Below are 21981 nucleotides of genomic sequence, written 5' to 3'. Positions count from 1 at the left end.
GCAGGGAATCCTGGGAAACGGAGTTTTGTGAGACATTGAGCCTTCTCTGGCGCCACAATAAGCGACACTTTATTCTTTATTAAAGCAGTCTCAAAGTGGACTATTTCTGCCCTGGGTTTTGGTCCTTGCTTTGCCAAAGAAAGGGAACCATACTGGAGGCAGTATCTTTCCAAGAGCTGGGAAGCATTCTTACCTATGGCAGTCTCTTTCTTATGATGAAAGCCTTGGTCAAGCGGTCAAGGGAGGCACCGGCAATCAAGGCCAACATGGCCCAAGGGTCAAGGGAGTCTTAAGTCCGAAGGGAAGGACCCTGGAAGCAGGTCTCAGGGCCAGGAACCAGAGGACTTCGATGGCCGGAGCCCAGCTGGTCCCAATCAGAGCTTCATTCGCTTGGCTGAGCCTCTGGCGTCTCTCCTTGGTTGGCTTCTTGGCTGAGGCCTTAGGAGTCCAGTTGGGTCTTCGGACTCATTATCTTTTTAATTCAAAATAAAGCTATTATTATTTATTAATTATTATTATTATTATTATTATTATTTATTCATCCTCCTCCTCAGCCTCTTCCTCCAGGACCCAGGTCCCACGCCAATTTTAGGTAGTTGAAGATGGCAGGGGAGCCCTGTGAAATTAATGGGGTTGCCCTAAGTCAACAGGGACCATGAACGCAACGTAGCGCATCCATGTGCACACACCTGGTGCCTAATAATCACAATGACATTTCTTTTTTATCCCGCCCCTCTACGCGGCACAATCGGGGCGGCTTTCGACATTAAAATGTACAGTCCGCATGCCCCAATCCCACCCCACTTTAAAGTACATTAAAAACGATTTACAAGATAAAGAGTAACTTAAAATAATAAACAACAAACGACATGCCTGTCTGCATGATGCTTGCATGAATTCAACACATTGAAGCATGCGTGCATCATGTCACCCCTCCACCTTTGCTTCTCCAATATTATATATATATATATATATACACACACACACACACACACATACACTCAATGCGCAGTCACAGCTTTCCAAAGACAAGACACCAAGGGAGATGCGTTATCTGTGCAACTCACATCATGAGAAGATAGGGTTCAATAGCAAAGACAATCATGCTTAGCAAGGGGGAAAAAGAGGAAGGCTGGGGGATATTTCCTCAGATATTTCCATGGACTGCCAAAAACGCAAAACGCACGGGTCAGGGAGCAAATTATCCCAATTTCTGAAGTAACAGCACATGCTTTCAGCGCTTTTGGTTTATTTCTGGACACTTCTAGTAATTTTATTTTTCTCAAATACAGTGATTTAAGGCCAAAGTCCAATTGCTAGAGTCAACACATTGGCCAGGAATTTGCTAATGATAGAGGAAGGCATGAATTGCATTAAACATACGGATGGGTCATATATATATATATATGTGTGTGTGTGTGTATAAATGGACATCGTGCCCTGGCCATGTTCTGCAAAAGAACTCCATTTATTTTATTAAACCACTTCTAGCCCGGCTTTTATCATTGCAGGGTGGTGCAGCATATAAACTTTTTAAACCATCTTCCAGATTAAAAGCATCAATGGTTCAAGCAAGGCATTGGAACAACATATTCAACAGAGGAACAGCCAGAACCACTTTAAAAGCTACAGAAATGTGAACACACCCCATGATAGCATCTCTCTTTCACACAAGGCACTGATATCCCCAAAAGGGAGATGAATTCCAATACGAGGAGCAGAGAACCCGTCTCCAGGTTCGGCCTCTGAAGGATCCCCAGAGAAGGGTGATCTACCATCATATATATATATATATATATATATATATATATATCCGTCACGATTTCTGTTTGCAAGGCCCAGCGCCTGGCAAGTGTCCAAGCCCCTAAAGGCTGTGCTTAATTTGCATGCAAATTTACAAGGATTTAAGTATCTTAAAATAAACCAATCCTGCCAACCCAGCTTGTCGCTCCGTCTCCCTTGACAGACGCGGGGAAATTGGCTCGCAGGAAGAACACAATGTTGTCGGTGTACAAGTGGAAACAACCGGTGTCCACTCCCCCTCCTGGGACCCGAAAAGTGGGCTCAGACCCTGGTTTGCGCAGTTGCTCTGTCTGGCAACACGAGAGTGACGGGTAAAAGTGTTCCCTGCGGAGATGGGAAAGTCTGCAACTCTTTGGTCCCGAACCGCGGCGAGACGTAATCAGCGAGGAAGCGGATGTGGAACTGCCGGCTGATGCAGTAGACCAGGTTTTCCACCACGGCGCACTGGAAGCAAGCTGGAAAGGGCATGGGATGGGTGGCGCATTCGTACCACAGCTTGGCCTTGGCACCGCAACGGTAGACACTGATGCCCATGCTCCGGTTGAGGTCGAAGCGGTAGATGAACCCGTTGGCGGTCACCATCTCTGTCGTCCTGTCCTTGCGTCCGCCAGTGAGGCTGACCTTCCAGGTGTCCAAGCGGGCAATGTACTTCAAGAGCGTATAGCGCAAGGTGCCACCCGTGACGTAGATCTCTCCGTCGCATGTGGTGGCAGTGTGGGCCACAGCAAAGGTGTCGTTGGGCAGAGGGGCCACAAAGTTCCAGCGGTCTATCCGTGGATCATACCTGGTGAAGGAAGGGTGCTCTTTGTTATTGTATTGACACAGATGGGTTCTTTAGTGCCCTTGATGTTGTTTTGCATTGATATAATTGGGGTTAGTGCTCAGGGCTGTTGGCCATTTCATATCCACAGATTCTTTATCCATAAATTCAAGCATCTATGGCTTGGAAATATTCAAAACATACATAAATTCCAAAAAAAGCAAACTTTGATTTTGCTATTTTCTATAAGGGACACCATTTTACTATGCCCTTGTATCCAATGGGACTTGAGTATCCATAGATTTTGTTCTCCACAGGAGTCCTGCAACCAAATCCTAGCAAATATCAAGGGACCATGGTAGTAGTAGCAGCAGTAGTAATAATAATAATACACCGCTGTCTATAATGGGACTTGAACCTCCATGGATTTTGGTATCCATGGGGAGTCTTGGAACCAAGCTCCAGTGGATACCAAGGTACCGCTGTACAGGTATATCTCTGGCTGCTTCTGCACTGCAGAGATAATCCAGTTTGACACCACTTGAACTGCCATGGCTCAATGCTATGCAATTCTGGGAATTGTAGATTTGTGCTACATTCAGCCTTCTCTGTCAAAGAGCTCTGGTGCCACAACAAACTACAAACTCCAGGATTCTATACAGTCAGCAATAGCATAGACAGAACAGGGTGGAAAGAGACTCACAAATAAAGACATTCACCTAGTGGTGGCAAAATAATGACTGGGAAAGGGAAGAAAGACCCTGTTGGAAAGGTCTGCAGACCCTCTATTTAGCCAATCTATCCCCCTCCCCGAAACAAGGCTTGTCCGGTGTGTGACATACCTCTCAACGGTGTAAAGGCACTCTCCACCTATGGCATAGAGGTAACCGTCCAAAGCGACCAGCTTACAGTGGGGTCTGGCTTGGTTCAATGGACAGATCTCTCTCCAGATGTTGGTCAAGGGGTTGTAGCAGAAGACTCGGTTGGATGGCCTCTGGTGCCTCCCTCTCCCTTCGCAGCCGGCCACCACGAAGAGGTAGTTGAACATACTGCACATTGCGCACCCTTTGGAGACAGTTTCAAGAGGCATATGAGACAAGGGGTGCCAAGTGTCCTCCTGGTCATCGTAGTAGCAGAGCCTACTGGGGTGGTGGCCATACTCCTGTGAGCTGACGTCCGCCACCGTCACATACTTCCTCCCTTTCATCCTCCTCTTCAGGATCAGGTCCCGCTCCGTGGCGTTGAGGCGGCTGTAGATGGCGTGGGTCCTGAGCACTCGGAGGTAGTTGTCACTCATGACTTTGTAGGCCGCTTCTCGGAGAGCTTCCAGCTTCTGCTTCTTGGCCAGGCACAAGACCTCGTAGCAATTTCCCAGGTCCAAGTGGACATTCACAGAGGACTCTGGGCTCATTGGGATGTTGAAGAATTTGGCACCGGCCACAAGCTCCACCGTCGGTTCCTCGCTCGTGTCGCTTTGGAGGCTCTGCATGGATCCCACCAGAGATGAAGCAGAGCTGGAGCGGAGGGCAACAAGAGGTGGCGTGTCCTTCCCTGATGACCCAAGTGTTGGAGAACCAAATCCTTCCATGGGCACTTGGAGCTCAGGGTTTTCTATGATTTTGTGGAAACTCTCTTTCCGGGTGAGGCGATATCTTTCTCCTGGATGCTTCTGGTCGGTGTTTTCTTCAGTCGTAGCATCCTTTTCCTGACCTTCAGGTTGTATGGATTTTGGAGAATCGCCAGAAGCAGCAGAAGATATTCCCTCAGCCTTTTGAAGGGCCATACTGTCCTCTTCATTGTCTGAACAAGCTTGACCTGGTTCCTGATATGATAATTTCTCAGACTCTTTGGAAAGATGGACTGGTTGGGTGTCCAGACTAGAATAGGAGAGATTTTCATTCATGGTTGATTGGGAACTGGATTGGACAAAGTAGTCATAGACTTTCCCTCTGAGGCTGAACTCTGGTTGACCATCACTCCCCTCCTTGGATTTCCTGTCTTTAATGAAGTTCTCCTCCATCCGGACGGTTGCGATGGAGGAGAAAGCATAGGCAGAATGGGATTGCATATGAGTTTGCTTTATGGCCAGGTCCATGTCCGACGTTGCATAAAACGAACGGATTCCTTCCTGCCCCTTTGAGGCTTCCTGAGTCTGGGTTAAATATCTACTCATACTTTCTTCTCCCAGAAGTTCCTCCTTCCCAGTCCCTAAGGTGTATCCATTCTCACTTGTTGGGTGACCTTCTCCTTGCATCGGTTCATCCTTTTGAGAGGTGAAACAACACCCAGCTTCCTCTGAGTCTGCATCCCATTTTGTCTCCTTCAAACTGTAGATGCCACCTTCTGAGAAATTTGGCTTGCTCCTCGGCTCTGTTGCTAGGGTCCTTTCCATGACCCCAGCTCCGTTCCCATAGCTGAAACAATCTCCCAAAGTACCTTTTTCCTCCTCCTCTGACGCCTGGCCTTTTGGATTTGGCTGCTTTCCAATCCCCAGGAGACTAATCTCTTCTCGTTTCTGTTCCACTTTCTCCACCTCTTGTTTATCTCTTCTCTCGGCAGGTGCGCCTTGGAGTCTGGACTCCCCTGCAGTTTCTGGCCCACCTGGATCTGCAAGTAGGTTTCCCGAACTGCCATTGACCATCGCCTCTTTAGCCCTGTTGACGTGCCTCTGTCTCAATCCTGGGGTCAGTCGTCCCTCTCCGGTCCCACCAAAAACCAGCTCCTCTTCCAGTTGGGTCTCCTGTCGATCTGGGTCGGCTCTTCCATCGTCCCTCCCGCAGGGTCTGCCGCGAGATTTGTAATACCTGTACGCCAAAGTCAGCAACAGGAAGGCAGCGGCCGAAAGGGCCAGCCGCCCGGCCAGCTGCATTTCGGACGGCTGGTCCCCGCTCGCCTCCAGCCCGTGGGTCATTCTTCCATATCACGCGGGGCTGGCCAGGAATGCGAAAAATTCTCGGATTAATGATTGCCAAGTTGGGAAGGTGGGGGTAATAGTGGCCCGGGTTTCAGTAGAGAAGGCCTGCCTCCTTTGCCTCTCTGGAAGGTGACTTTTACCTGCCGACAGGTAAGGAGAGAACACAGCTTGCTCCCAGCTGGTATCTCCGTTTGCCAGGTGTCTTCTTACTATAGGAGGTTTGCATATTTCAACAAAGTGGGCCGGGCCGGACACGGTCGAGGGAGATGCAATGCAACTGCGCATAGAGTCCCATATCCCCAACAGGGAGCTGTTTGTGTGTGTGTGTGTGTGTGTATCTTTCTCTCTCTCTTTGTGTTGTGTAGTTGTTTTGTTAAGCTTGGATAAATAAAAGAGCCTTGGGAGGACTATGAGGAAGTAAGAAAATGGGCACATGGGCTTTAAAAATAGATCCCCACCCCTAAGCTTTGCAAGTTCACTTTTGCACACAATGGATTGCTTTTCCTTCTCCCTGCTTGGTTTGAAAGTGCAACCCTAAGCATATTTGCTCAGATTTCATTCCTGTTGTTCTTAATCCCATTTTCGCCTGCTCTTCCTCCCATGGCGGCTGAAAAATGTTGGAACTGAGACCGTTCCTGCCCTTACAAACGCAAGCTGAGAGACCAGCGCAAGAGGAAAAAAGGGTGAGGAGGCGAGAGGAACAAAATAAAAGACAGCAAAAGCTATTCGTTCTTGGTAGCAGGATCCATAGAGTTGGATTTAAGCAGTGTGGGAACCTGGGGAGCTGAACCTTTCCCCTTACCTTTGCTCTCACAACACTCCTGTGAGGTAGGTCAGGTTTTGAAAGGAACAGGCAGAGCCTGGACCAAGGTCAGCCAATGAGTCCCATGGAAACTTAAAACTGGATATCCCAAGTCTCAGTGTGGTGCAGTTGTTTTGTCAGTGTGGCGTAGTGGTTTGAGTGTTGGACTATGACTCTGGAGACCAGGGTTTGAATCCCCTCAGCCATAGAAACCCACTGGGTGACTTTGGGCAAGTCACACTCTCTTAGCATCAGAGGACAGCATTGACAAAAACCCATTGCCAAGAAAACCTTATGATAGCTTTGCACAAGTTGGAAATGAAGTGAAAGCACACCACAATAACAACAGCAACAACAAAAATCCCAAAGGCCAGTCCAACCACTGTACCACATTGCCTCTATATTTAAACCCCTGCCTTTCGGTTCCTGAGAGCCAGCGAGTGGTTTGAACATTGGACTATGACTCCGGAGACCAAGGTGCAAATCCCTGCTCAGCCGTGGAAACCCACTAAGAGTAACCTTGGGCAAGTAACACTATGAAGTTAAGCCCTCGCTTCTCACCGGGGTGTCCGAAGAGTATGTGTGAACGCCTGGCATTGGCGGTGGAGGCAAAGACAGAACTGTTTGCCATTGTCTTATCCTGGGCACCGTAGCTGGCAAAACAGGTTCGAGATAAACCGCAAGCAAACATGCACACTCTGTCTCTGATTTCCCCTTAGGAGCCCGATTGCACGAAGGCAGGCTGCGTTTTATTTTAATCTCGCCCCGGGAAGAATCTGCCGCACAGCATCGCCTGCGAAGGTCAGGCCAATCGACCTTGCGGCAAAGTATTAGAGAGTTCGGCATTTGGGAAAGGAACTTGTCTCCAACTTTGGGGGAGTCTGAGCCGCATCCGACAACCGCAGCCACTGGACTGTGGCAGAAATGTATTTCCGTAGAGTGACTTCTGGGCCTACTTTGCAAAGTTGTTGGGAGGATTACAGGCAGTATTCTTATTCCCCATGTTCCAGATGAGAAAACTGAGGCTACGAGACCCAGTTTTGGTCCAAAATACACTGCAGAAATAACCCAGTTTCAGACCACTTTAACTGCTCAATGCTATTGTGGCACCAAAGCTCTCCAACAGAGAAGTCTAAATGTCACAAAAAACTACAGTTCCCAACATTCCACAGCATTGAGCCAGAGCAGTTAAAGGTCTCAGACTGGGTTATTTCTGCAGTTTGTTTTGGACCTAAGATGGTGTCCAGGTTTGGACCAGGGACACAAAGACATCTATACTGACATATTGGAGGGTGAACAGAGAAGAGTTTTGGAAGGACAAAGGTTACGTCCGCAGTGCAGAACTAATGAAGCTTGACACCACTTTAACTCCTATGGCTCCATGCTAAGGAAAAAAAGGATGGAAGGGGTGCCATCCTATCCATCAGCCCAAAAAGGTACTGGCTGAGATCCTAAAGCAAGATTTTGCGGCACAACTCTTTGCATACAGAGCTGTGTCTTTGTTTTGAATGGCAACTTTGGAGCCAATGAGCCTCTCCATAGACTTGGGAGAGGAGGTATAAAAGCAGTGGTTCCCTAAACTTTAGTCCTCTAGATGTTTTGGACATCAGCTCCCAGAAGCCCCAGGAGTCAGGGATTTTGGGAGCTGAAGTACAAAACATCCAGAGGACCAAAGGCTGGGAAACAGTGGTCTAGAGGAACCAGATGAGACCTTCAAGCTTGGAAATATATCACTAAATGCTGAAGTCAGAGCCTCACCTTGAAAGCATATGCACAAAATTATTGTTGAATTGTGTGCATTTGTATATGTGTGTATAGGTTCAGGGGGCTTTCCTCATTCCCTGAACTGGGATCTCAGCCATACTGTGCTTTCTTTGCAAAAAAGCAAGCCCAACTCTGGTTTTGTTAAAGAGGCGAAACCCGGTGCCGAATACATCTACCTCTCCCTGGGCCTACAACTCTTTTTTGTGCGTATGCTTCCCAGCATCCAAAATGGCTTTGATGTCTTGCGCTCCTTCTCCGAAATCCCCATGACAAAAAAATGGAAGGGGAAAAAGTCAGCAATATTTTTATGTTCTTTTTCGCCTCCCCTCCTGCCTGAGTTCAAGAAGGAAAGCCTCCCTTGTTTTGAAAGCCAGCAACACAACATGCCTCGGATGAGAGCTGCAAACAAGGCAGTTCTGGCATGCTGGCAGGAGATGTTTGTTTGCCTTTCTTTTCTCCCCCCAAATCTCGAAACGCAAAAACAACAACAATAACAACAACACCCGCTTCCTGTAAATAGATGAAAACAAAGTAAAGAGCTCGAGTCGGCAATCTGAAGACTCTCCACCATCAGCAATTCAGATTCGGGTGCCTGAGTGCTGTAATGAAATGAAAGCCGAGTCGGTTCGTGAGGCGGCGGCGGGGGTTTCATCTTTTATGTAAGCACTTTGGAGCGCTTATTGCATTTGCCTCCGCGACACCCCACTGAGGTAGGCCAACATGTGCTGGCACTTTGCAGAAGGAAGGGGGGGAAACAACCAACCTTAGCTAGACTCCATCTTAGCAGGCCGGGAAGAGTGGCGCAGTGGCAAATGTGGCATTGCATGGCTTCACCATGTCTCTCTTCTCATTGTTGGGGGTGGCTGGGGGATAACCTTGCATCAGCTGGTGGATACTTTGAATCCACTAGTAGATCCCTTGCATCTGCTGGTGGACCCCTTGCATCTCCTGATGGGTCCCTTGCATCTGCTGATGGGTCCCTCGAATCTGCTGGAAGATCCCTTGCATCTGCTGGTGAATTCCTTGCCTCTGTTGGTGGATAACCTTGAATCTGGTGGCAGATCCCTTGCATCTGCTGGTGAATGTCTGGCATGTGCTAGTAGATCCCTTGCATCTGCTGATGGATCCCTTGCATTTGCTGGCAGATAACCGTGCATCTGCTGGTGGATAACCTTGCATCGTTGGAGGGAGTTTGCCATGGCCATCCTTTGAGGCTGAGAGAGTGGGACTTGCCCAAAGACAGCCAGTGGGTCGACACTGGCTGATTTAGGATTTCAATCCTGGTCTGCAGAGTCGTCATTCAATGCTCAAACTACCACAGGCTCTCCGTTAAACATGGAATATGCATCCAACCACACTCTCCATCTCATGCTCTTTCAAAAGTGATACTCAGCAGGTACAGATGGTGAATTGGCACTAGGTTTTATTCCAGACTGTAAAGGGACTTCAAGGTGCTGAAACAATTTAGGGGGTTGTATCCAGCACCTTAGAAAGCTCCTTTACAGGATAGAACAAACCCCAGGCTGTAAAGGCTCTCTCAAGGTGTTGAGTCTATTTTCATGCCCTTTGGAGTTTGGAATAAAACCCAGAAAGGACTGGCTGCCTCTGAGACACAGAAGCCACATGACGCTGCTGGCAGTCCCATCCTCAAAACACTCAGACAGGCCAATCTCTTGAAAGAAGAGGGCATGGAAGAAGTCAGCTGAGGTTCAGCCCAGGCAAGTTCAGAACAAACAGAGCAGCAAAAAACACACAGAGCGAGGGGAAGGAAAAAACCCTATTGCAAAACCCACCCAAAAGGCACCGATCTCCCTGCGTTTTAGAAGTCGAGGCTGCAACTCCAAGAACTTGAAAGGCGAGATGACATCAAAGCATCAAGGCCTTCTTTTCATGGGTGTCTTTCTCTTTTTCTCTCTCTCTTTCTTTCTCTCTCATGGAGGGGTTGTGGGGCGGGTGGGGAGCAGGGAGCCGGCTGGCTTTGAAGAGTGGGGAAAAGGATTAGTTTTGCTTTTGCTGACAAGTGTTTCACTAAGCGAAGGAGAAATGGAAAGCGTTTGTGCCAGTTCTTAGCAGGCCCGGGTGACAGGGGGCTGTCAAGTCAGGTATCGGAGGGAGACGGCGGAGCTTTGAAGGGAAAAAGATTGTGATGGTGGAGCAGAGAGGAACAGGGGGAGTGCGAGGGACATGGAAGAGGAAGGTGGGAGTAATTCATCCCTAAACTGGAAGGAACTGAGACTGAAACCTTCTTGGCAGTCATATCTGAAAAAAGCAGGCCCGCTTGGAACAGTGCCTTCTGCACACATGTGTGGTTTAAAGCCAGGGAGCAATCCTATTGTCCTCAAGAACCCGCAGGGGAAAGCTGCATTGTTTGACCCATGGCAGCGACTAGGCACCATACTGCAATGGATAACACATGCTGGACAACTGCAGCTCAAAGGAGAGGATGCACAACTGCGGAGCAAAGAAAGGGTGCAGAACCGTGGAGCAAAGGAGAAAGTGCACAACAGTAGAATAAAGGATTGGGTGCACAACCACAGCACAATGGGCCAAGGTACGATGGAGCTGTGCCTGGCTGTCCTTCTATTCTTCCAAGAGGGATGAAGGGAGTACCTTCCTCAGCTGCTGGGACTAGGCATGATAGAGCTGTGCCTGGATGCTCTTCTTTCCCTCAAGGCCAAAGCTATGGCAGTTGGAACATGCTCTTTTCTCTTTCTAGGGCCACAGCAGAGGCAGCTTGGATGGAGGGAAGTCCTTTCCTTAGCTGTTGGGATAAAGCATGATGGAGCTGGACCTAGCTGCTCTTCTCTTCCTCTTAAGTCAAAGCAAAGGCAGTTGGAACATGGAAGGAAAGTTTCTCACCAGTTGCATGATGGAGCTGGACCTGGTTGCTCTTCTCTCCCTTCAAAGGCCAAAGCAAAGGCAGTTGGAACAAAGAGACAGGGGCTCTCACCAGTCGCTGGGGTCAAGGTACAATGGAGCTATGTCTGGCTGCTCTTCTCTCCCTCGGAGGCCAGGGAAAGGCAGTCTTGGGGCAGACCATTATGCACAAGTGGTGAAGTTTCGAACCACGGCTCCATGTCCAAAAGCTGAATGGTCAATCTGCCATTTTAGAAAATACTGGCTTCACTCCAGCTTAAACCGATTCTCCCTTGAAAAGCAGATCCAAGTGAAGTGGTTCTTGGTTTTCCCTCTAATGTCAAACCCTGGTTGATTTGGGGACTCCTCTAATTGGCACAGACTGCTTTTGGGGGGAGGAAACAAAACCAAAACCAAACCGGAGCTTCCTGGAACCCGGCCCCCAGCCCTGAGAACCATTTCTCAAGCATTTTTGTGCGGCTTTCATTACGAGGATGATTATTTTTTTCAAAAAAAGCATCAGCATTCAGACCTGGCTGGGAAAGCGTCATGTTCTTGGAGAACGATGAATTATGCATCCAATTGTTAGTGGCCTCGTGAACCTTCCCCGCTGTTTTGCTACTCTTCATAATTACACGAAGGAGGCAGAGGGAAAGGGAAAAAACAGCCGGCAAGCAAATACCTCCCCATCCATTGGTTGTAAATTCATGCAGATTCCTTCCTTCTTCCTTCCTTTCTCTCTCTCTGTGTTACACAGTTCATCATTAAACAAAAGAATTCACTTTCCACAGGATGCGGTGACAGCCACCAACCTGGATGGCTTTATCAAAGGGAATTGGGGACAAATTTGTAGAAAATAGAGCCATCAAAGGCTACTAGTCTGGGTGGCCATACACTTCTTCCTACCTCCGAGTATCTCAGGGTGGAAAGCCTTCTTCTTTCCCCATCTTCCTCCTCTCTTCCTCTTACTCTCTTCTTCCTCCTCCTCCTCCTTTTTCTTCGCCTCGCCCTTGTCTTTTTCTTCCATTTTGTTCCTCTCCTTTTACTTGTCTTCCTTGTCTCTTTCTTTACCTCCTTTTTCATCCTCTCCTCCTCTTTCTCCTCCTCTTCTTCCTCCTCCATTTTCTTCCTCCCCTTCTTATCTCCAGGATCAGACTCAGGATTCCCCAATCAATCAGTAGCTCCTAAAGAAGGGTTTTGTGGCATTCCTGTCCTATTTGTATCACTCAGCATGGTCCAACAGGTCTCTTCTTCTGCCTTTAGTCCCATTTAGCAGTGCCAAGGATATAACCCTTTATATACAGTGGATCCTTGTTATACGCTGGGGTTTGGTTCCAAGATCCCCCGTGTATAACAAAATCCGTGTATGCTCAAGTCCCATTAAATATAATGACATAGCAAAATGGTGTCCCTTATAAAAATGGAAAATCAAGGTAAATTTATACTTTTTTGGAACATTTTCAAACCGTGTATGCTTCAATCCGTGTATAACAAATCCGTGTATAAGAAGGGCCGACTGTACCAACACATCTCATGCCACTGAGCTAATATGCTCCCTGAAACTATGCAATTGAACTTAGGATTGTTTGCAAAGTTTATCTTCGGGGTGGTAATGTTTGTTGTTGTTTCTAACTGCTAGGCACATGGAGTTGTGCATAGTTATACAATGCAGCAAAAAACAAAAAAACAAAAAAACAAAAAAACAAAAAAAAAAAACCCAAACACACATACAATGGTGATGGGACAATATATTCAGGTGTGCTGAGATTCCTTTTCCCGCTTGTGCCTCTTAAAACAGAATATACGCAGTTGTGTTTGCGCCTTATGGTAAAACGCTGCCCAAAAATGAACTGTGGCCAGATCCTAATTATAACCAAACCCATATATTAGCATTGTCTTTCTCTTCTTCTAGGTAGGTTCTCTCAAGTCTCAAAAGCCATGCCTGCCGTTGCCTCGATCAGCATTGCAGAGCGGGAAAAGATGCAAATGGACGCAGGAATTGGATAAAATAATTTTCTGTGTTGGTCTGCTGTTTCCCAGAATCCCCTAGCTCCAGTTTTCCATCCCCATTCGTAACTACTCCTGCAGGACTGCTTTAGCAATTTCCTCTTGCTTTAGGGTGCCCTTGATTCAAGGAGGTCTCTCTGCATGCAGCAACCTTGCCAAGGTTATGGAAGAAGATCTAATGAGGATGTTCCTCTAAGTCCACCTCCAAGAACCGGCGGCATCCTCTCTGAGTTACTTTCTGAATTACAACTTGGGTGCTTGCCAAGTCCTAGAGTGCTTTGCTGTGCCTCCTTTCCAACTCCCAGGAGGAGCGAAGGGTCATCTGGTTGAGAGATATAAGACGTGCTTTCCGAGACCCTTCTAAGGATAGATGCTAACCTGCTTCTCCTTGTCCCTGATCAATGTCGCTCGGACGGAGGCAGTTTGTCTCCCAAGGCATGGAGTACATGGAAGAGAAATGGTCTAACTCTGGAGGAGGCTTTTGGAGGGGGAGAAGAGAGAAGCACAGAGAGAAATCTTTCCCCAGATACAGCACCACATCGCCAAGGCCATGCGGAGGGCAGGCATTTCTGGGACATCCAAAGAATGTATCGCAGAAGAAAGCCATGACGAACTTGGTCTGAAAACATCTGGCCAAGAAAACTCCATGATAGCTCACCTTAGGGTTGCCGTAATTTGGGAATGACTTGAAGGCACTCAACCAAAGCAACCATGGCCTCATTCCCACTTACAAATAAATCGGTGTGCGATCCGAATCGATGGATCGGTTCAAGAGTGGAGTGTGGTTCCCACTACATTTGCCCTGAACCCACTTGTGGTTCACATTCATGAATGAACTGGTTCAAAATGGACCCGTTCCAGCTGGCTGAAGGGCAAATTTAAATCGATTCTGATCCGCATCTGGTTCATACTTGCGCGGAATCGATTTATCCAAAAAGACGTGGAAAGCATCAGCATCAAAAAGACGTGGGTTAAATAGGTCTAGCGCGTGGCCCCCCTCTCCAAATTGCTTCTGCGAATCGATTGAAGTGGGAACCAGGGTCATTAGAACCGGTTCAAACCGATTTGCGATCCGGTTTAAAAAGTAGTGGGAATCAGGCCCATTTCAGGCCTTCTGTCCATAACAGGATCAGCTCCCAGCCTTTCTTTCACTCCATCCTAAATGTCTCGGTGGTGACATTTTGGGTGTATGCATGATCCTAATTGGATTTAATTGCCTCTTAGACATTTGGCGGAAACCTTTTCCAAATCCTTTGAAATCAGGAGGAGGCGCATGGAAAGGCTACCCTTTGGAGGGTCACACAACCCCAAGTGCATGCAAGAGAGAGAGGGAGATGTGGGGTGTGTGGGTGGGTTGCATGCCCCTCTCTTCCCCATCTTTCCAAAGAGCGGCGATTAATTTTTTAGGTCCTAATCATCTCTCTTAGGCAGATTGTCAGCAGAGAACCTGTCACCCCTTGCATCAATAATGGAACAATTGCAAGAGTCCCTAAAGTTCTCCCTGCTCTGCCCGCCCGTCTCTTGCATTATTCAAACCCGAGGCTTCAAACATTGGGCAAAAGAAGGGAAAAAAGGCAGGGATGCTTTAATTGATGTCCTTTGAAATTACCCTGAAAGAGAGAGGCATGGGGTGGGTGGGGAGGCAAAGGTGATTTATGAAGCCATGGCTTGCACATCTGTCTCTCTCTAGTCAGACATGCCCATGCAGCAGAATGCATAGACTGTACAGTGGTGGGATGCATTGGCACAGGGTGGCATGCCAAACCGGGCATTGCAAATTTCATTGATAACGTGATTGGTCATCCAGTCAACTTATGATGCTGAAAGCCAGTGTGGCGCAGTGGTCTGAGCATTGGACTATGACTCTGGAGGACAAGGTTCAAATCCCCCTCAACCATGGAAACCCAATGGGTGACCCCAGGCAAGTGATACTCTCTCAGTATTACGAGGAAGCCAGTCTATTAGCCAGCATGGTATAGTGTTTTGAGCATTGGATTATGACTCTGTAGAACTGGGTTCAGATCCCCGTTCAGCCATGGAAACCCAATGGTACATTTGCCCTTTGGCCGGCTGGAGTGGGACCATTTTATTTTTGCAGCCAGAAAATGCAATTGGGGCAAATGTAGTGTGAACCACGCTTCGCTGCCGAACCGATCCATCGATTCAGATCACAAAGCGATTTATTTGTAAGTGGGAACGCGGCCCAAGTAATAAGTTTGCCTTGGGGTGGCCTTAAATCAAAAATGACCTGAAGATGCACAGTAATGACATCTATATTAAATCCCAGCCTCTTTTGTGGTTTAACAACCCTCACCTCTCTCCAGAGAAAAAGAAGGATAGCATCCAAAGAGCCAGTCAGTGAAAACATTTTGAGATTCCTGAGATGAGCCTCTTTTTGAGACTTTGGTTGGCAGAGATTAAGCTCTGTCTCGGAAGCCTTGAAGGCATCACAAAAGATGGTTCGTGGATGCCACCATCTCAGCCTTAATGTCCCTCATTTCCATGGTTCCAGGCGAAAACTGCCACATTTGCATTTAAATGGAGGCCTGGGAGTCTGTAAATCTCCATTTTCTGAGCGAGCAGCATAATGGGGCTTTAATCACATTCGGATGAGACCCCCTCAGAGCATCAATTCTGGAAAGATGAGAAGGAGGGATATCCAAGCTTGCTGTGTACATTTGTGTGAGCTGAGAGCAAGAGACACACAAAGGCAGCGCTCATCTCCTGGTCGGGTCACCTCCATTCCCTCAAGCCTGAGAAGAGGCCAGCAATGGAGGATTGGAAGGGAAAGGGATGCTTCAGGGATGTGGATTTTGAACATCAGCTTTGATGGGAAAAATATATGGTCATAGAATCACAGAGATGGAAAGGACCCCCAAGGACCATCCAATCCAATCCCATTGTGCCATGCAAAGAGACACCACCAAAGTCCTCCCAATCAGCCTCTGCTTAAACAACCTTCAAAAGAAGAGCATCATAACGGTATGAATGTTGGACTAGGGCTCCGGGAGACTAGGGTTCGAATCTCCACTCAGGCATGGAAACCCGCTGGGTGACTCTGGACAATACGCATGGTCTTGGCCTCAGAGAAAGGCCATGGCAAGCCTCTCCTGGGTCAATCCTTTGGAGAGAGAATGTTGTATCGAGGTTTTAGTGTTGGACTCAGCCACTGGTTCGAATCCCCGCTCAGCTGTGGAAACACACTTGGGCAAGTCACACTTTCTCTGCCTCAGAGGAGGACACCGGAGAACCTCCCCTGAACCAAGAAAACCCCAGGAGAGGGTCAGCAGAAATCAGAGTTGACTTGAAGGCACATAACAATTGAAAACCGGTGTGGTGAGTGTTGGACTTGGACTCCAGAAGAGCAGGGTTCAAATCCCTACTCAGGCCTGGAAACCCACTGGGTGACCTTGATCAAGTCACACTCTCTCAGCCTGAGAGGAAGACCATGGCAATCACCCTCTAAGAAACCATGCCAAGAAAGCCCTATGAGAAAATCCAAGGAGAGGGACTCCATAAGTCAGAGTTGACTTGAAGGCACATGACAACAAGGAAGGAAGGAACATTTCTGTTCCAGAGATTCAGGAAACTCTTGCACGGAGACAATATAGTCTGTATAGAGTTTTATATGTCATCACCAGCATTTTGCACAGTGCCCAGAAACAGACAGGTAGTGCCTCTTGCAACAATGGAGTTGGGTGCTCCTTGCGACCAGCCCTAGCAATGCCTTCCCACTAACTAACCCAATTGCACGCTGACCATAATTGCCGACCCGGCGAGTGTGCAAACATTACCTCCGTGGGCATGCAAGCTTGTTGACTTCTCGTCTTTTTCCACCGCGGCTTTGATCCCACGGGATTAGTTTCGGTTTGTGCAGAGCTTTGGAAGGATGAAGCTCTTAGACAAACACTGGGTATTAATTATGGCTTTGACGGCGCATAATCTCCCCATTGCCCTCTTCCATCGGCTGGCAATGCCAATGGAGAACCTCAGACAGGTCCAACGTCACCCGGCAGATCAAAGGGAGCCCAGCGCATCTTTGAGGACTATTCTTAATAGATGAAATTTTCCCATCCAGACCTGATTTTTCTTTGCAGTTTCCACCTGCGGTTCCATAGCTCTACACACCTTTCAAATAATGATACCCCATTTATGGAAGATCCACCCCAAACATATTTCACCTGGAACCAATTTTGATTTCTTTTCGGAGCCAGGTGGAAAAAGGAATCTGCTTTATCGACAAATACCTCTGCGGAGTTTTAATCTGGAAAAATGCAAAGTCTTGCGACGAATCCAGCGGGTTCACAATTAACTTGTCATTTTCCCACGAACTGTAATTCTCATACGTCTTAATGAGCCTTTTTGCCGATTTGCTGTGATTCTTAATATGTTTGTTATGAAAAGCATGATTTATTCTCGGTTAATGCCTCTCCTCGAGCCGCCAATGGAGCATGAAAGGAAGGCTGGGTCCGAATTGCAGGTTTGTAAAAGGAAAATCTAGGCATGGCGCATGGCTGGCCTTCACCTGGTGAGTTGGGAAATGCAAGGCATCCTTTACGAGCTGGCATGCATCAGATAGAAAGGTGATGTTGAGTAGTGGTTTGAGTATGGTACATGGACTCTTGGGGGACCTAGGTTTGAGTCCTATGTCAGCCATGGAAACCCAACAGGCGACAAATACACACTCTCAATTTAAGACAAAGGCTCATCTGAAGAAACCTGGCCATGAAAGTCCTATTTGGAGAGCTAGCTCAGGCATGGAAGCCCACCAGATGCTCTTTGGGACAAACACATACTCTCAACCTAAAAGAAAGGCTCATTTGAAGAAATCTGGCCATGAAACTCCTATTTGGAGAGCTAGTCCAGGCATGGAAGCCCACCAGGTGATCTTGGGACAAACTCATACTCTCAACCGAAGACAAAGGCTCATCTGAAGAAACCTGGCCATGAATGCCCCATTTGGAGATATAGCTCATCCAGGGACTTTGGTTAACTTAAGGTCAACCATGTGTGACTGCAGGTTTCCCTTCCTTGGTGTTGACCAGCCATCTTCTCGTCTAGGGACCTCTGGACTTTAATTTCCATCAGGTACGGTGAAAGGTGAGGTATTATGGGAGCTGCAGTCCAAAATCTTGTAGGGTTCCAAGTTTGGGAAGGCTGTGTCTCCTAGGTCCTTGGTTCCCACCGTCTGTTTTTGTCATGCTCCAGGTCCTTTACTCCGTCTCCTTCCATATCTCCCTAGACTAGATGTGTTTCGGAAGAGATCTTCCCCACCTCCTTAAACTAGTGATAGGTTCCTCTCTTGCAATTAACTTGCTGCCGGTTTCGTGCAGAAGACACTGGGTATTTCTTTTCCTTGTTTGCTTGTTTGAATTTAATAACCAGAAGGGAGGGAAATGCAAAGCAAAGGGGCCCTTTCCAGCAAATATTTGCATATGCAAATGTAGGCAAACAAGAGGCCCCAGGGAAGGAAGCGAGAAGCAAAGCATCCCTCTCCCAGCAGAGTGAGACGTTGGCGGACACATCCCCGAAATCTGAATGAACTGGGCTTGGAGAAGGAAAATGCGTTGGCGTTTCCAAATATGTCCCTCGTCAGGGATGCAAATAATAAAAATTCCAAGTTGATGCATTTCACGGGCTGGAAATGTATGTTGATCAACCCTCTTTAGGAAGAGATTTTGCTCCCACTCTCCATCTGTCTTATTTATTTATTTATTTATTTATTTAAGAAAACAAGCGAAAGCCTTTGCTGCCCAATATTTCTCTTTTGACTAAGCACAACGTATTGTCAGTTTGCCGAAGCGTCTGCGAGGGCCGTGAAAGACGAGATGATCCCGGATAAATATTTGATGATATTACAGCATCTGCCGGTCGGCTTGCTAGAGATACAGTTACAGCTGGAAGGTCAGGCCTCGCTGCTTTCATCCATGCGCCAACCGGGGACGCCTTCCCCCCTTAAATTTGCCTCAGCCGACCAATTTGTTGGGAGTCAAGAAGTGCTGCTTCCATCCCAACGTGGCTCCGACTGGGAAGAAGAGGAGTATTGACTTTTCTCTGATCACACATCTATGGCTGATGGATATACACAACGTCTGCCTCATTTTTTCAGACTTAGGAGTTCCTTCCCATTCTCCTGCTACTATATTCCTCCTCCTTTTCCAGTTCATCTGCAGCCAAGTCACATACTCTCAGCCCCAGAGGGAAGCCAATGCAAACCTATTCTGAACCAAACCTTAAAGTGGTGTCAAAATGCATTAATTCTGCAGTGTGGCAGCAACCCTAGTTTTCATCCGTGGGATATGGGAGGGTTGAGTGAGTGTGGCATAATGGTTAGAGCATTGGACTACGACTCTGGAGGGTTCAAATCCCAGCTTGGCCATGGAGGTTGACCTTTGGGCAAGGAGTCACACTCTCTCAGTCTCAGGGGAAGGCAATGGCAAACCTCCTCTGAACAAATCCTGGCCAGAAAACCCAATGATAGGGTCGCCATGAGTTGGAGCATGACTTGAACTCACACAACAACAACAACAAAACGGTGTTCCGATCTCATTCTAACCCTTCACCTCCACACACACATAGAGACTCCATTTTGTCTTCTGAGCATAACTGAGCATCCTGAGCGCATTAAAAGCATGCCACCTGGTGTTGTGCATCCTTGACAGAACCTGCACTCGGCTCCCCTCCTCTGTGGCACGAAGGCCATTTCTTTCCCTGCCTTCATTTTCATCCCCTTCTCTCTCTTTTTTTCCTTAGCATACCGGGGGGGAAAGTAAGGATGGTCTTTTAATATTTAAAATGTGGTTTTATACACTTTCGGATGTATCATCTGGATATAAATGGCAAGGCATTTTATGAAGGGCATAAAAATTTTATGGCACATCTGCACTGTGCCGCAGCCGTGGCTGCCGTTGTTGCCGCCTTTGAGAAGATGGCAGCGTTCGAATTAAGTGGCCGAGGGCTCGGACGGCCCGTCTCCAGTAATAAAGAGACACCGGTGCCGACGTTTATCGCTCAAAAGCTCTTTGCAAAATGAAAAACGGACAGACTCTTAAACCGGCCATTTGCGTTAAATTCGGGTGGAGAAATGTGTCTCGGAAGAATTTGCGCTTTGTTGACAATGACCTTGTTGCTATTCCTTTCCCGACCGAGGAAAAGGTTTCCCGACGTCTGAGAAACCCCACCAGGAAGGATAATGCAGCGGCCAGAACTATGCGCAAGTTTTACTCTGGCGTTCACACATCCAACGTGGTTCAGAACAATTATTCTACGCAGAATTGCGATTATATTGAAATTATAATTCCGTCTAGTATTCTGCACGCTAGTTGAGAACATCATGCGCAGAACTGTGATTCTATAGACATTGTAATGATGTCAATATTATTTTGCACGGTGTTTCGGAACAATTATTCTGCGCAGAATTGTGATTCTAATGAAGTTACATCAACGCTATTTTTCACATTGGTTTGGTCAGAGTTCTTCTGGTCAAAATTATGATTCTAATGAAATTATATCAACGTTATTCTGCACATTAGTTTGGAACTGTTATTCTGCAGAGAGTTATGGTTTCATTAAGATTGTAATTTTGTGGATATTATTCTGCCCTGCGGTTCAGAACAGCTATTCTTCACAGAATTACAACTCTGTTGAAATTATAATTGTATAGATATCATTCTGCGCTGCGGTTCAGAACAATTATTGCACTGGGGCTAAATATCTCACAAAACTACAAGTCCCAGAATGCCATAGCATTGAATCATGGCAGGTAAAGCAGTGTCAAAACTGGATTATTTTTGCAATGCAGATCGACTCGCAGCTACAAGACAGAAACAAGTTGTCTTTCACTGCATTTTCAAGAAGGAGCCGCAACTCGTAAATTTCCAAGGACGGCGTTATGAATTTGTCTTTCTGAGGCTAGATATAAGATGAAGGATCAGGATGGAGGAGATCTCTACGTTCTGGGATCTCCTGGGATCCATTTGGCCCAGAAGGCTTCTCAAGGATCATGCATGCAAACCGGGTTCGATCCGCGTTTTCCCGTTTCCTGCCTCCGGCTGCGTGAGCGGCGTTTCGCCTTTTTTGCTACGAAAAAGCCCGGTTGCAGTGCGGTAAAAACCCATCTTTCTCCTAATATATGCTAATTTGATTTTAATGGGATTCAGGTTTTTTCAACAGTGGCGCAGTGTTAGCCGCAGTAAGTTATAATCATATCTAATTGGTAATTCTAACATAACAAATTTCCAGGATAAATTATTCGCCGTTAATAGCCCCTGGAGAACAAGGGTGTGTGTCTCTGTGTGCCTCGGTGAGTGTGTGTGGATTTAAAATGTCTGTAGACTAAGGGGATAAAATTAGAGATGAACGAGTCGAAGGTGGAGACCGTTTTTAAAGGTATCAAGTGCGTATTTCAGAGAGAAATTGGGGGCAAGGGGCAGGAAGGGAAGGAAGAGGGGAGAACAAACTCGGTCAAAAGGATAGGAAAACAGGTTTAGGCAAAATTCATGGTAAAGAGGTCTATGCTGTACTCCAAAAGCAAACTCAGTTCTAGAGGCATGAGGTTTCTTGTTCTTCCCAGCATCCAGAAGCGAGTGTCTCCACTTAGGCCTCATTCCCACTTACAAATAAATTGGTTTCTGAACCGAATCAATGCATTGATTTGACAGCAGTCCCCACTACATTTGTCCCGATTGCATTTTCCCCTGTAAAATAACCCACTCATGGTTCACATTCATGAACAAATCAGTTCAAAATGACCTGCTCCAGCCGGTCAAAGGGCAAATTTAAATCCATTCAGATCCGCATGTGGTTCATACTTGCGTGGAATCGATTTATCCAAAAAGACGTGGGTTAAATGGTTCTAGCGCATGGCACCTCCTCTCCGAATTGCTTCAGCGATTCGGTTCAAGTGGGAACCAGGGTCATTTGAACTAGTTCAAACAGATTTGCAATGCAGTTTAAAAGGTAGTGGGAATCAGGCCTTAGATACATAAATTGGCTCCATTCAAATGCAGTGATCCCGGAACGTTGGTCCTCCAGATGTCTGGGACTTCGACTCCCAGAAGCCCCAGCCAGCTTAGC

General features: G+C 47.2%; 1 protein-coding gene across 1 annotated transcript; it reads right to left on the bottom strand.

The window, feature by feature from the left end:
• Positions 1-1389: 1389 nt before the first annotated feature.
• On the bottom strand, positions 1390-5474 carry KLHDC7A (kelch domain containing 7A). Its single transcript, XM_089536899.1, has 2 exons — positions 3406-5474; positions 1390-2587 (listed from the first exon to the last, which is right to left on the bottom strand). Exons 1-2 carry the CDS (start codon positions 5472-5474, stop codon positions 2065-2067), a joined length of 2592 nt encoding a protein of 863 aa, XP_089393025.1. The 3' UTR covers positions 1390-2064.
• Between the last annotated feature and the right edge of the window lie 16507 nt (positions 5475-21981).

The sequence above is a fragment of the Sceloporus occidentalis genome, unplaced genomic scaffold (assembly GCF_023333645.1).
Source record: "Sceloporus occidentalis isolate IW3139 unplaced genomic scaffold, rSceOcc1.0.p SCAF_8, whole genome shotgun sequence".
In the NCBI taxonomy this organism is placed as follows: domain Eukaryota; kingdom Metazoa; phylum Chordata; class Lepidosauria; order Squamata; family Phrynosomatidae; genus Sceloporus; species Sceloporus occidentalis.
Note: the sequence above shows the minus strand (reverse complement) of the source record. Positions and strands in the feature narration are given on the sequence as shown.